The following is a 14,285-nucleotide window of genomic DNA, read 5'->3' on the forward strand; positions in this document are numbered from 1 at the left end:
TGATTGATTTGTGAGAGGAATAGACGTGATCGCCATATAAGAAATTAATCATTTTATTCAGCAAAGACACATTAGATCAATCAAAAGTGAGAGTAAAAACTTTTACATTGTTATAAAAGACTTATATTTCAAATAAATGCTGTACTTTAAGAACGTTTCTTTACCAGAGAGCCCTGAAAAATGCATCATGGTAGAAGCACAATCATTTTCAACATTGATAATAAAAAGAACAGTTTCTTGAGCACCAAATCAGCATATTCAAAATATGTCAGAATGATCATGTGACACTGAAGACTGGAGTAATGATGCTAACATTTGAACAATATATTAACATAGAAAGCAGTTTCTTAAATGGTAAAAACAAACAAACTAAAAAAGTTTTACGGGACGACTGAAATAAAACGTATTTGGGGGTGGTTAAATTGTATATATTTTTTATTATTGATAGGTTTGTAAAATGAGTATGTAAAGTCTGTTATAACTAGGCATACAATAGTGATTTAGCCATTACAGTTTTTTTTATTAATCAATCAATTTGAAACAGCCCAAAAATAAATGCAGGAGGTTACAGTTAAACAAAGCTATATTAATCCTTTTTAAAAAGAAAACCAGGAGACAAGATATGTAAGGCACCAATAAAACAATTCCAGCATAAACAATGTTTTTCCCAGTCAGGAAACAAATCATCTGCCGCATTTAACTGTAATCTTGACATAATGCATCTTATACTAATGAAGAAGGCACTTATTTTGTTCTCATTCTAAAGATCTGCAGCTGTTCAGCAGCTTTCCTGATCTTAATGCCTCTGTGGAAACAAATAGAAGAAATACAAACATTAAACGTAAAAACAATAATTCAAGCAGAAAGGATTCACCTGATTCGGGAGCATTTGGCTGTAACTAAACTGTTAGGAATTACAGTATTTTCATCTAGAAGCAGCTGCATTTTGATTTGGGAAGAAAATGGACTGTACAGTTGTTTGTCTGCACAATGGAATCAGTAGGCACAGGATCTTAGCAGGGCTGGTAAACGTGTATGACACTTTATATATCTTAAGAACATGATGCTCAGGGTCTCAGATCAATTATGAACAAGTTGCAAACACTTTTTAGGTTGATCAAACCTACGTAATCATCATTCCTCTATAGCATTAGTTGTCTCCTCTACTGTGATTTTACAAAACTAGTCTAACAGAGTTATAACTTACAGGTTTTGCCCTGATGCATTGTATTTCTCTAGTTTTTAGGTGAGAACGTGGAGTGCTAAAAGCCTGAAACCCAAATACTTACTTTCAATGACAATACACGCTTGATGCTGAAGGCCACAAACAAACACCCCTAGACACACAAGTAATTACATTTTGCATTACAAAATTGAAATCTACTTTAATTAAATTAAATAACAATTAAGTACATTTTCTCACCAAAACGGTCTTCATCTTAATCTTGGCATTTTACTTTTGAGATTCTCTGCATTAAGATATTCATTACTATAATACAGTCATTTGTTATTGCATTATTGCTCTGTTATTTATTACTGTGATGCTTTAATTATTTTGTTTTTTGTTTTTTTTATCAGCATAAAGGGCTATAAATTATAGAATTTTTTTACAAATATATCATTTAAATGCGTTTTTTTTACATTACAGAAATGGAAATAATTTTTTTGCATTACAGTAATGAGAATTGGTGTGCTTAATTAAAAATGAAATGCCACAAAACAGTAGGTATCACAAAAAATCTTAAAGGTCCTAAAACTACGCATTTTCTTTAAGGAAAACCTAATTTCTTATTTTTGTTGTTGATTTTGGGGTGACATGTTTTCGACAGGTTTAAAGTGTTCACCCTTTCCTGTCTCTCTAAGCTGGTTTGTCTGTTTTGTATGCGCTGATGAAGGCCATGCCGTGAGTTCTGAAGTGTGTACTGAGATCAGCAGGTTTGCTAAAGTAACGTCCACACACCTTACAGGTGTGCTTACCTTCCCCATCCTCCACTTGTGTCCCCGCTAAACTCGAGGGTGACCCTGGGGACCCTGCTGCAACTGCAGAGTCCGAGGTCACAGAATTTGAACCAGTGACAGGAGACGCCACAGCGTGGTCGGAGGGGGAATCCCGCACACGGTGGCTGATGAAGAGATGTCTGCTGAGGGACGAGGAGGACGCAAAACACGCCCCACACTGCTGACACTGAAAGCTGCTGGCCCCGTCACGATGACAAACAATATGCTGGAGAAACTCCTCCCTGTCCTCTGTTGTAAAACCACACGGCATACAGCGGAATCCTGTGGCTTCCTGCTCCTCAGCTGCAGCTCCCCTGCGAGGCCTGGTCAGGCTGCTCTCAGCCAATCGGCTTTCTGCTTCAACTGAGGCCCCGCCTCCCAAAGTGCCAGGGCCACCATCATGCTCAGATGAGCTGTCAGCTGCATCTGTGATACGAGGAACTGTCTGAAAGAGAGAAACGGAGAGTAAGTGACTTACTGTGGCAAAACTAGAGGAAGTCGTAAACTTTCAATGAGCTTTACCTTGGGTGAAAAGTCCAGTTACTTGATAAAGTTGTAAAAAAAATTGAAAAATAATTTTTCATAATTGATTAAATTATTATATATATATAAAAAAATGAGGGGTGATTAGGATTTTCACCATAGCCAGTTGCAAATGCTATGGTGACCTCAAGCAACAAAAATCTCTGATAGGTGATCATGGCTTTGTCCATCTGAAAGAGTATTTGTGCTCTTACCTCCTTGGCTGCTCTTCCTCCATGCTGAGCCTGAATATGTTTCTCCAGAATCAGTTTACTGCTGAAGCTCCTCTTCCCACCTGTACAGAGTCTTCATAAAAAGAAATGACACTAAATGAGAGATTACATGTAATTTAAATAATTTCCTGGTAATTAATGCAATGATTCAAGGGGAAAATGTGCTAAATAAAACACAAACATTGCTGAATTTGGACAATTAAGGCACACTTAAAAATTATGGTAGTTGTAAGAGAAAGTTTAACATTGTTTGGAAACACACTTGTGAGTGAGTGATGCGTGTGACAGCCAAGTATGGTAATCCATCCTTGGAATTGGTGCTCTGCATTTAACCCATCCAAGTGCACACACACACACACGCCGTGACACACACCCGGAGCAGGGGGCAGCCATTTGTGCTGCAGCACCCGAGGATCATTTGGGGGTTTGGTGCCTTGCTCAAGGGCACCTCAGTTGTGGTATTGAAGGTTGAAGAGAGTGCTGTTCATTCATTGACATTCATACATTAAAATAATTTTGGAGCTACTGTACACGTGTTATACTTACTGGCAATAAAATGCTCTTTTGATGCCTTTGTGCTTGACACGGATGTGCCGTCTTAAACTTGAGGATGAAGAGAAGGACCCTTCACAAAGAGTGCATGGAAACTTCTTCAGTTCCTTCAAAAAAAAAAACGTGATTTTTGTACACCATTAATACAGTCATTATAAAATTGAATCATGATGAGACATTTTTAATATGGGGTTGCTGGGTTAGGACAAATTGAAAAACATGGAAATTTACCAAAGAAACTAAAAGCACACAAACTGCTACAAATCATATACCTGTGCATTCATGGCTTGCATATGAAAATATTTTATATGATCTATTGAAATAATTTTTTTCCCCCTCACACTACTGCTACAATTCAAAAGGTAGTAGGTTTTTTGTTTTTAAGTCTGTTATGCTCATCACTGCTGGATTTATTTAATAAAAAATAGAAAATTTAATAAAAACGCATATATATATTTTTTTTTTCATCTTGACGTCCTGACCTTGCCATGCTGCTCAGACATGTGGGTGATGTAGTTCTCCTTGTCTGTGTAGTGCATCTGGCACTGTGAACAACGCCAGCTCTGGGCAGCAGAGCTCCCATCCTCTCTCGCCATTCTTCCTCTGTCCTTGTCTTCATCCCGTCCCCACTCCTCCCCATCAGAGCTCTCCATCTTTACCAAGTTGCTCTCTGCCGATGTGTCATACATGCTAAAGTCCCTGTGAGAGTCCTAGAGACAAATTACAATGAGGTCATGCACTCATATTATCAATGAATAGAGCTTATTATTGTTCGAACCAAATAGAAAGCAAACCTTAACATGCTCAAGAAGGGAACTTCTCTGCGTGAACAGCTTGTTACATTCAGGACATTTAAAGACGTGCATCTTCTGCTTGGTTAAGTGAGTGTCAATATGGACGCTGAGCAATGCTTTTTGGGTAAAAACAGTCCGACACATCACACATTTATAGATCTCCCTGTCATAAAAAAGCAATAGTTATTAGCAACTTAAAAAATATATATTTTTTTGCTAAATATTTTAAAAAGGGTTGCTTGACTGCAGTTTAGGTTTAACCTCAGTTTGACTATGGCCTTAGTTTCAAGGTAGTTTCCCCAACGTTGGCACACACACCAAGGGTTTACACTTACTTGGACTGCCTTGCTGTCTCAGGAAGTTCAGGATGCAGGGAGGTGCAGTGGGCTTCAGCGCCAGAGGGAGATTTGAAAGCCATGGGGCAGGAGGGGCATTTATGGAAGATCTCACAGTGGGCCGTCTGCATGTGAGTCTTCACGGCATTCAAGCTATTCATTCCTCCAAACACCAAATGACAACAGGCACATCTGCAATGGAAAGGAGAGAGAATGAACAGAGAAAACTGCCATATAGTTCAGTTTTGGTGACCTTATTCTCATCCAAAACAATGTGAAGATCATAGAGAAGTCAGAAGGCACTCAGAAAGTCCAAAACAGACTTATATGATAGAATAACTTTTGACGCCAGGAAATGCCTATGGACAAAGTCATCCCGGTATAACCAGACTAAGGATGATGGCAAATGACCTGCAGATCCTCAGCAACATAAGTCTCAAAAGTGAAAATAAAATAGATCATCAGCTCAACATTGTGATGTCTATAAGCCATCCGTGATGAACGATGGCACCGTCTATCGTCTCAACCCTGTTTTTTCTTTCATATGAATGTTACAGTGGTAATTGACATAGCATTAATTACAGTACAGAAGCTATAACATATTTTTCTGCCTTATTCTGTGATCAAAATGGAAGAAAAAGCTATTTATAGTATATACATATTATACTGATTATACAATCGTAATCATAAATTTGTCATTATTAAACTTTATATCAAAAATATATGGTTATTGTCCAGCAGTATATATTTTATTTCTTATCCAAGTAAAAGTAAGATAATGTTTTTTTGGTAAATTAGACATACATAAATAAATATTATTAGTCTTATTATTATTATTAATACTACATTTGACATTTATGTCCCTCTCACTTCTGAAATGATTGCTACTCCCCATGCCCTGTAACATAACTGAATATAACACTTCAGCTATATGCCGTGTGATCTTGATTTGGGGATCAAATATGAATTTTTGTAGTGAATTTTATTCAGTGGGAAAGGGGCCAAAACGGCTCTTTTGAGGTTGAAGGTTGCAGAGCCCTGAGCTAGGTGGATACCTATATCCAAGGCGTCGTGAGTAGTGCAGGCAGCTTTGATTCAGATGAGTGTTGAGGTCGTTACTCGGACAGATGACTCCACATTCAGGGCACACCAGCGGAGGGAGCTGCTGATGTAACCGGCGGTGAGCCGCGGCACTACACGAGTTCCACAGCGGCATCGGAGGAGAACACTGCATGCAACACTATAGGGAAACCAAAATGTAATCATTATAAAATCCTGTTGAAGAAAAAGTCCACACAAAAATTTAAATTTGCTGACAATTTACTCAAATTTAGCATCCCTTCACTTGCTCAGAGTTTGAACAGATTATAAAAACATCACAATAACCCACAAGCTATCCACACAACTCCAGTCCATCAATTAACATCTTGAGAAACAGCAAGTTTGTAATAAAAAAAATCCGTCATTAAGACGTTTTCACTTTAAACTGTTGTCCCCACACATCAAAATCAACATATTTGTTTACATATATTTGTTTTGGACTGTTTTTACTTGCAAATAGTGCATGATCTGTCCATATTTCTCTCCTGATTCAGACAAGACAATGTTGTCACTGGAGAAAGCAATATTATAGACGGAGGACTCAGTGGTTTAAAGTAAAAAAATCTTATAGATGGGTTTGTTTATTACAAACAGACAACTTTTCCCTTCACACGACATTCATTTATTGTTATTTAGATTACTGTGATGCTTTTAGCCCACATTTGGACTCTCGTTCTGATGGCACCCATTCACTAAAGAGGAATCATTTGTTGAGCAAGCAATTTCAATGAAGAAACAAACTCTTCTATGTCTTTTGTGATCTGAGGGTGAGAAAATAGTCAACAAATTTTCATTTTTAGGGTGACTTTTCCTTTAATATTAACAGATTTTAATAACAATGTTTGGCATTTTATTATTTATTTTAATCATTTATTTAGTTTGATGTTAAATAAATATTAAATTATAATTACAAACTATACATGAAAAGCATAAATGTGTTGTTTTTTTCCAGGTAAGACATTTTTGTAAACATGTTATCAGGGCAAATGCAAGTTTACCAATAAACTACTGTCCTAAATACACACACACACACAGAAACGCATACACTCACTCACCGCTTCAGTACCACCAGACTCCACCTCTTGAAAGTGTGCTACTATTTCTGCCTTCCCTTTGAACGGACTCCAACACTCTGGACAGCTGAGATCATTGAGCATACAAACATACCAGGCAGCATCTTAATCACTCAGTCTCCAGACATTTCATTAGAACAACTCCTTTCCCCTTAATTACTCATTCATTCAAATGTAAAGAACAAATGAGCATTATCTGACAGTGTGCTATTACCTGTTATCAGAAGATTGAGCCAGATGGACACCACTTTCTTTAATGGAAGACAGAGCGGAGGCAGCTGGAGAGAGCACACCTGTAATAGACACTGTATTGTAAACACATATAAATATCAGCTAAATCCTTCTGAAATGGACATGGGTTAATAAAATATACTAATCTAGATTATTGTGGTCAATTATCTACAACGCTGTAAACCTACTATAATTTATAATTCAGCTCCCTGAAGAGTACTTTAGCAATGCACTGAGCCCAGAGACTGTTCTTTGAAAACGCATGCAGAAAGAACAAGCCCCAGCTGAATTATTCCACATCAATGCTTGATTTTTTTTGTTTTGCAGTGCACAGATTCCCTGTGGATCGAGACAGTGACTGCTCCCTGATCCCTGTGTGCACACCTGTTACCTACGACTACGAGTTTCATGTCTGTTTTTACATCTGCAATGTTTTATAGATGTAATGTTAAAATAATAATAATAAAAAAAAAAGTCTATTTTAAGAATTCAATTAAGTTTCCGAACATTTTAATGCCAAGGACTCCGAAATATGATGATCCCTTTGCGAGGAACTCGTTTCCTTATATATAAACGCAGGTTTGTAGACTATTAAACACTAATGTTCAAAGTTTTGGGTCGGTGTGATTTTTTCATGTTTCTGAAGTACCTTATGCTCACCAACATGACATTTATTTGATAAAAAAAAATATTATAATACTTTTCAATATTATTACAATCTAAAATAACCGATTTCCATTTTAATATACAGTGGAGATCAAAATTAGAGAACAACCAATAATTTCCTCAATTTCAAGGTCACTGCAAATAGTCCTATTTGAACTTATCAGTAAAAAAAAAAAAAAACACATTTCAACTGTTAATTTCAATCAATTGTTTTCTGAAGCACAGTATAAAAAGTTAAATAAGATATTTGAAAAAGAATCACCTCCAAGATATTAATTACCATATTTTCTGGACTATAAGTCACACTTTTTTTCATAGTTTGGCTGGTCCTGCGACTTATAGTCAGGCGCGACTTATCAAAATTAATTTGACATGAACCAAGAGAAATGAACTAAGAGACATGAACCAAGAGAAAACATTACCGTCTCCAGCCGCGAGAGGGCGCTCTATGCTGCTCAGTGCTCCTGTAGTCTACACTGAGCAGCATAGAGTGCCCTCTGGCGGCTAAAGACGATAATGTTTTCTTTTGGTTCTTTGTTCTAAATAAATGCGAATTATAGTCCAGTGCGACTTATGGGTTTTTTTTTCCTCATCATGACTTATTTTTGGGCTGATGTGACTTATACTCTGTTGCGACTAACTAAAATACGGTAACTGGCAGCATTCCTCCGATTTTCACAGAGATTGCAAGAGGGCAGGCCACCCTGCAACAGGAGGCTGTCCAGATGAAGGCCAAAGAGGAATGACCAGCCACAGTTAGAGAAGCTGGTCATTCCAAATCTGTAATTTCTGACAATTCATTCAAGTCTCCCTTAAAGGCTGGTTGTTCACTCTCATTAGCAGAAAGTATCAAAAGGCTAAACTCAACTTTGCTGAGGAGAATGTTGCGTGGGTAGAGAAGAACTGGTCCAAAGCTCCCTTTAGTGATGAGACAAGTTTAATTTACTTGGGTCTGATGGGAAACATTCTGTTTGTTGTAAAGCTGAGGATAGACTGAAGCACAAGAGTGCAAAGAAGTCAGTGAAATTTGGAGGAGGGACTGTGAAATGTTTTGTGTGGCAGGAGTTGGGTCTCTTTTACAGCTACAAGGCAGGGTGAATGCAACATGCAGGAACTTCCCTGCAAGCATCTCCCAATCAGCTTGTAATTTTCATTCAAGACATCACACTGCAAAACTGGTAAAGCAGTTTCTTGATTCTAAAAAAGACTGAAATAATGAAATGGTCCGCCCAGAGTCCTGATCAGAACCCAACTAAAAACTCACTACAGTTACCGAACTATGGAAGAGAGAGCAAGAAGAATGGACCAAGATCAGACCAGCGCAGTCTGAGAAACTAGTGATGTCCTACGGCTGCAGATGTGCTGAAGTCATTAAAGAAAAGGAACTCTACACTTCCTTCTGATTTCAGGTTAGCAGTAAAACGACAAGTTACGAAAACAGCCGTATACCTACAGATAATATTTCTTCAAATTCTGAGTAATGAATATTAAACATTTTTCTGAAATAAATAAAGTATTTATACATTGTTCTCTAATTTTGATCTCCATTGTATGTTAAAAAGCACTTTATTCATTTTACCATTACTCCAGTCCATTTAATAATTTTATTATCAATACTGATTAATAGTTTTGCATACTTTTTTCAGGATTCATTAGTTCAAAACGTTTATCTGAAAATCTACTGTAACATTATAAATGTCTTTCATGTCAATTTCAATCAATTAAGTGTATCCATGCTGAATTAATTTTAAAAAAGAGGGAAAAAAAAGAAAAGAAAAAAAAGAATCTTACTGACCCAAACTTAGTAGTGTAAAAAGACCCTGTTTCACAGTGTAAGGAAAATATAATTAAGCTGAAGGTGCCACTGGCAAAGAACAATACATTAAAAAGCACAAAAAAACTACATCTAAATATATTGTTCCACAAAACTTCGATCACATTTCTTTTGTATTCCTTACTGTTGAAATCTAGGGCTGTCAACAGAATAAAATAATTGCAATTGCAAATGTCAGGATTTCTCTCAAATTTTCCACAGACCCGCTATCATCCCTGCTTGGATCTTTGCTGATCCAAAATGTGCACAATGTAAACCTAAAATATTTACTCCCCCAATCGCAAGATTGTTCGTTCATGATAACTAGAAATATTGAGTTTTTGAGAAAAAGCCATTCATACTTTTTTCCCTTCTGCATCTATAAATACACTGAAAAAGACACAAACCTATAGGCACGGTATCCTGCTGGCCAATCATCTGCTCCACACTGACAGGACTCATGACGAGGTGCGAGCACTGCATAACCAGCCCCTTCTCCTTGTGCTCTCGCGCATGGAGCAGCAGGCTGCACTTATTAAAGAAAGCCAAGCGTTTGGAGCAGTGGTTACAGGACACCTCGATCCTCATAGAGCGCCGGTCATAGTGCCTTGCCAGGCTGCGCTCGAGTGCAAAAGCATCCCCGCATTCAAGGCAACGGTATCCCATTGAGGGCAATCGAAGACCCCATTCTTGGGGAGGAGGGATGGAGAGGTCTGGCTGATAACTTGGCAGTGGATTCTTACTGTTTAGGATTTTGTTGAAGGCCTCAACTAGGCTAGACTGGCTACGTGAGATCACAGCCCCCGGGCTGTTTACAATGGAGGCTGGTTTGGCTGTCCCAGGATTCCCATTCACTGTTTTCTTCCCCAAAGAGCGAACCCCAGGCATGGATGAAGAAGAGATGGAAGGGAGGGTTGACGTTCTAGTGATCTTGACTGCGGTGGTGGAAAGACTGGCGGCCATTTGATTCTGTGCCTTGCTGGCTGCAAATAACATAGCTGTACTGGCATCCTGAAGGGTGGATACTGGCAACATTGTCACCTTTGAACCCTGAGTTAGCCTTTGAGATGTAGCACCAGACCTCTGAATCCTACGGGTCCCTGCTTGAACCTTAGAGCCACCAGGACCCTTCCCTCCTTTGGGAGGCACTTTAGATACAGTACGTGTGTTTCCAGCAGTCGTTTTGACAGTTTTGATTCTGACTTTGAGAGGCTTGGAGGGGACCGCGCTGGACTTGGTGGCATCTTCAGAGGGTGAATCTACCAAAGTAGGCTCGGTGGATTTCCTTTCGGTCTCCTCAGCTCCACCATCCTCTGTATTTAGTTGAAGATCACTCTTCTCCTGCAAACCAACGCTCGTGTCAAAAACTTGATCTTGAGGGGCTTCTTCTCTTCGGACCTTCTGTTCTGGTTCATTGTCTTCTTGTTGATTTGATGGCAGAGATGGATGGGGTTGAGGGATTTCTGGCTCAGGGCTTTCAGGAGAATCTCTCTCCTCGATTATGTGCTCTGCGTCTTTTTCTTCAACTGGCAGATCATTTGTGGAGGTCAGAGGTGTTTGGTTGATGCGGTTTTGTAGAAGTGTTGGATTCTGGACAGACGGCTCCTCAATTTGAGTGTTACTAAATGGTAAGGAAGGGGATGAGGGAGAGGATGGCTGAAACACACTTGAAGGAGACCGCTGCATGCGTAGTACCTTGGGAGCGGAGCACAGCTGGGAATCCGGGCTTTCCTGGATGACAAGCGCAGGGCTACCGAGGTCTGGTTCAGATTCTTCATCTTCAGATAAGGGTCGGCGGACTCCTGCCTTCACAGAACCATTTAATGGTTGTGCATCCTCACAATCAACTCTTGGAGAAAAGTTTGGACCAATTAAATGTGAAGATAGGATGGGGGGATCAGATAGGGGTAAAGACTGAGGTGGGGAGAAAGTGCTAGGAGGGTGTTTAGAAGACGTGCCATCACTAGACCAAAGCTGCCCATTGGGCTGCATCCGGGTTAGAGCTGGTGGCGGAGAGGGTTTTGTAGGCACATCTGAAACAGTTTCCAGTCCATTATAGATGAACTGATCTGAAGGCACCAGGCCATCTTCATTGGGACCTTTCTGGGGCAGACTCATGTGATGCACCAGCACCAGAAAATATCCCCCAGTTACATTTCCTTCAGCTTTGTCATCAGCCTGTACACTGTTTTTTACAATCACACTGACAATAGAGGGGTCATTATGTGGAGATGAAAGAACAGGCTCAGGGCTTTCTGGAGGTCTTAGGCATGGACTTCCGCTTCTCTCCTTTCCAACAACACCACTGTGTTCAATATGATTACCATCAGTGTCGGACTGAATTGCTTCTTTTGGCATCAATGTCTGGAATGTCAAACGCTGCCAGCAGGTCATCAAAAATCTGGTGTCTTTCATGTCCCCCATTCCCATGTGGATGAAAAATATCTGCGTTACAAGACGTCACAAAAAAAGAACAGATGTGATCAATTGTTCATAATGTAGAAAATAAATTATGAAGAAAATGTGTTCAGATGCATCAACATTAGTAAAACACGAGAAGGTACGTAATTTGCTAGTCAAAACCAAATACATTTAAGAAGCGATATAATGAATGTGTGTGTGTGTGTGTGTGTGTGTGTGTGTGTGTGTGTATCTTGGTCAATTTAGCTAAAAGCTTCTTTAATAGGAGGAAATAAACAGCTGGAGTTAGTTACAGGAAGTAGGCTATTAATAACTTTAGATCTTCAGCATATGACATATTAAATGTATACATTAGTTTTGTCCAGCTGCAACTTGCTCTGCAAATATGAACTTTACACTAGTCCTTTCCTATGCTAGCTAAACCAAAGACACTTCAGATGTCTTTTAAACGAGTCGGATATTTTTCCAGATTTATTCGCCACCTATTTCCAAAGAGAATGTAGTTCTGCAACAACTAAAATTAATGAATGAATTAATCGTATTTGTCATATATTATAGTATTGCTGAAGTGTCGAGCCACAGCTACAGTCGATTAGCCGAAAGCGCAGTCTGCAACGTCTGACGTCGATAATACAACAAACAAGAAGTTCATAAGATGATGATGGCAATTATTAGTGCGCATATATGTTTTTAGTGAAAATGAAGCGATAAATGCGTGTATTGTTGCTCAGTGTGTCCAAGCGTCAAACTTTTTTACCTGACCAAATATTCTCGTCTACTCCTGGACTGACCCAGGACGGCGCACAGCATTTGCGTCACCTCTGAAGAAAAACAACTCTTTCAAGTGTAACATGCAAATGTCGATGCTGTCAGAAGCGAAATAGAGAAAAGAGAGCCGCTGTTTTCTTATGTTTGTTCGATTGCTACACAAATGGTCGGTGTGATACTATGACAGCTGTTTTTCAGTTTGTACCTGTTGCATGTGACAGCAGCGAAAAGGAGTTTATGCTCATTATACAAGATAACCACATACGGGCAACTTGTTGATTTTAACAAACCATTTACTCCGGAAGAGGAAGTCAAAGCTGTTTTTGTTGTTGTTTTCATGCCGCAACTGTGTGACATTAGTGACATTAATGGAAACGTGTGTTTCTGTTGCTGTCAATATTGGTTCTTGGAAGTTAGCTTAAAATGCATTTAGCTCAAAATCTGAGGGCACACAACAGGCGCTGTTTATTGAGCATAATGCGTATTTTCAAAGCGCGGCTGCTGACGCAGTCGTCTACTTTCAGTGCAACGCCTGTGTGTTTCATTAGCTTCGTTCCCATTGACATCTTTTGTCTGATCTAATTTTGGATTTTCCAGTTGATTACTTCAGCCTGGACATGCTGACTAATCAGTATCTACGGCCGTGTCTTCACCAAGAGAACCCATTGTAATCAGTGAATATTTGTGATATTTTAGCGTGTGTCACATGTTGTGCATGTAAAAGTAGGAAATATTACTGTGAAGGGAATTTATGTTTCAAATGCATTGATCCATATACTATGTGTCGGTTTACTGTAATTGTAGCAGACCCCGCCCGAATGATGGCCCAAGCTTTACTGATGTTAATGAAGTTTATTGAGTCCTTTTTTCACTCAAAAATCACCGTAAGACTCCAAAAATCACCGTAAGAGCTAAACCAACAAGTACAAGAAGCGCGAATTACAGACTAGTTCAAACCTCTATCATTAACATACAGTGAATTACACAAAACAGTCATTACAACAAACAGTTATCAAATATATACAGACCTTATGCATTTTCGGGGGGTGCTTAAAGTTGCAAACGTTATCTGCGACACAACTCTGATGAACTTGAACTGCTGCTCTCCCTTCCCTTCCCTGTAGACTACAACACCGTAAAATAAAAGTCCTCTTTAGTAAGACAGATAATGCATTTCTTAAACCCATTTAAACTCACAGAAAGTCTGTTACACTCCCACAAATTATAAATGTTATTTTGACATGCATAATTTCAAACATAAGTATTTTAACTTATAATAACCATTTTGGTGTGCATGTGTGTAAAGCAAAGTCCTTTTGAAGATTTGTTCACTCCGCTTCCAATAATAAGACCAACTTCTGAGCTGGTCCTCTACGACTGAGACCTTGGTTACCCGTTTCTCTTTTTTGTTTAGTTTTTTGTCACTGAGTGCTATTGTTGACTTCCTTACTAGTCCATCTTGGCTAGTTACAGTGTCTATGACCGTCCTAGCTTCATTTCTTGAAGGTTCTCATCTGTATCCATGACCACATCACCAATCTGCAAATTCCTTTTTGGAGCATGCCAGCATTGTCTAGCCATAATGTTGTGGAGATACTCTTTTTTCCATCTACTCCAAAACTGTTCAGTAAGGTACTGCACCTGTCTCCATCTCTTTTCTCCCGTAGATGTCTTCTCTTATGAATTTTCCTGGTGGTGGTGGACGTGGTGGCTATTCATGGTAATCAGATCGTGTAGGTTGTGAGTGTTCTAAGCTCTTGGGGTCGTTCAGGTTATCC

The 14,285-nt window shown here is 39.1% G+C and overlaps 1 protein-coding gene across 1 annotated transcript; it reads right to left on the minus strand.

Moving 5' to 3' along the window:
- Window positions 1-37: 37 nt before the first annotated feature.
- LOC113059579 (zinc finger protein 687a-like) lies at window positions 38-11,676 on the minus strand. Its single transcript, XM_026228142.1, has 12 exons — window positions 9,726-11,676; window positions 6,823-6,901; window positions 6,591-6,675; window positions 5,490-5,674; window positions 4,435-4,626; window positions 4,100-4,262; window positions 3,788-4,015; window positions 3,300-3,412; window positions 2,736-2,826; window positions 1,978-2,443; window positions 1,290-1,337; window positions 38-805 (listed from the first exon to the last, which is right to left on the minus strand). The coding sequence occupies exons 1-12, from the start codon at window positions 11,674-11,676 to the stop codon at window positions 756-758; spliced, it is 3,651 nt and encodes a 1,216-aa protein (XP_026083927.1). The 3' UTR covers window positions 38-755.
- Between the last annotated feature and the right edge of the window lie 2,609 nt (window positions 11,677-14,285).

Source organism: Carassius auratus, chromosome 41, assembly GCF_003368295.1.
Source record: "Carassius auratus strain Wakin chromosome 41, ASM336829v1, whole genome shotgun sequence".
Lineage (NCBI taxonomy): Eukaryota > Metazoa > Chordata > Actinopteri > Cypriniformes > Cyprinidae > Carassius > Carassius auratus.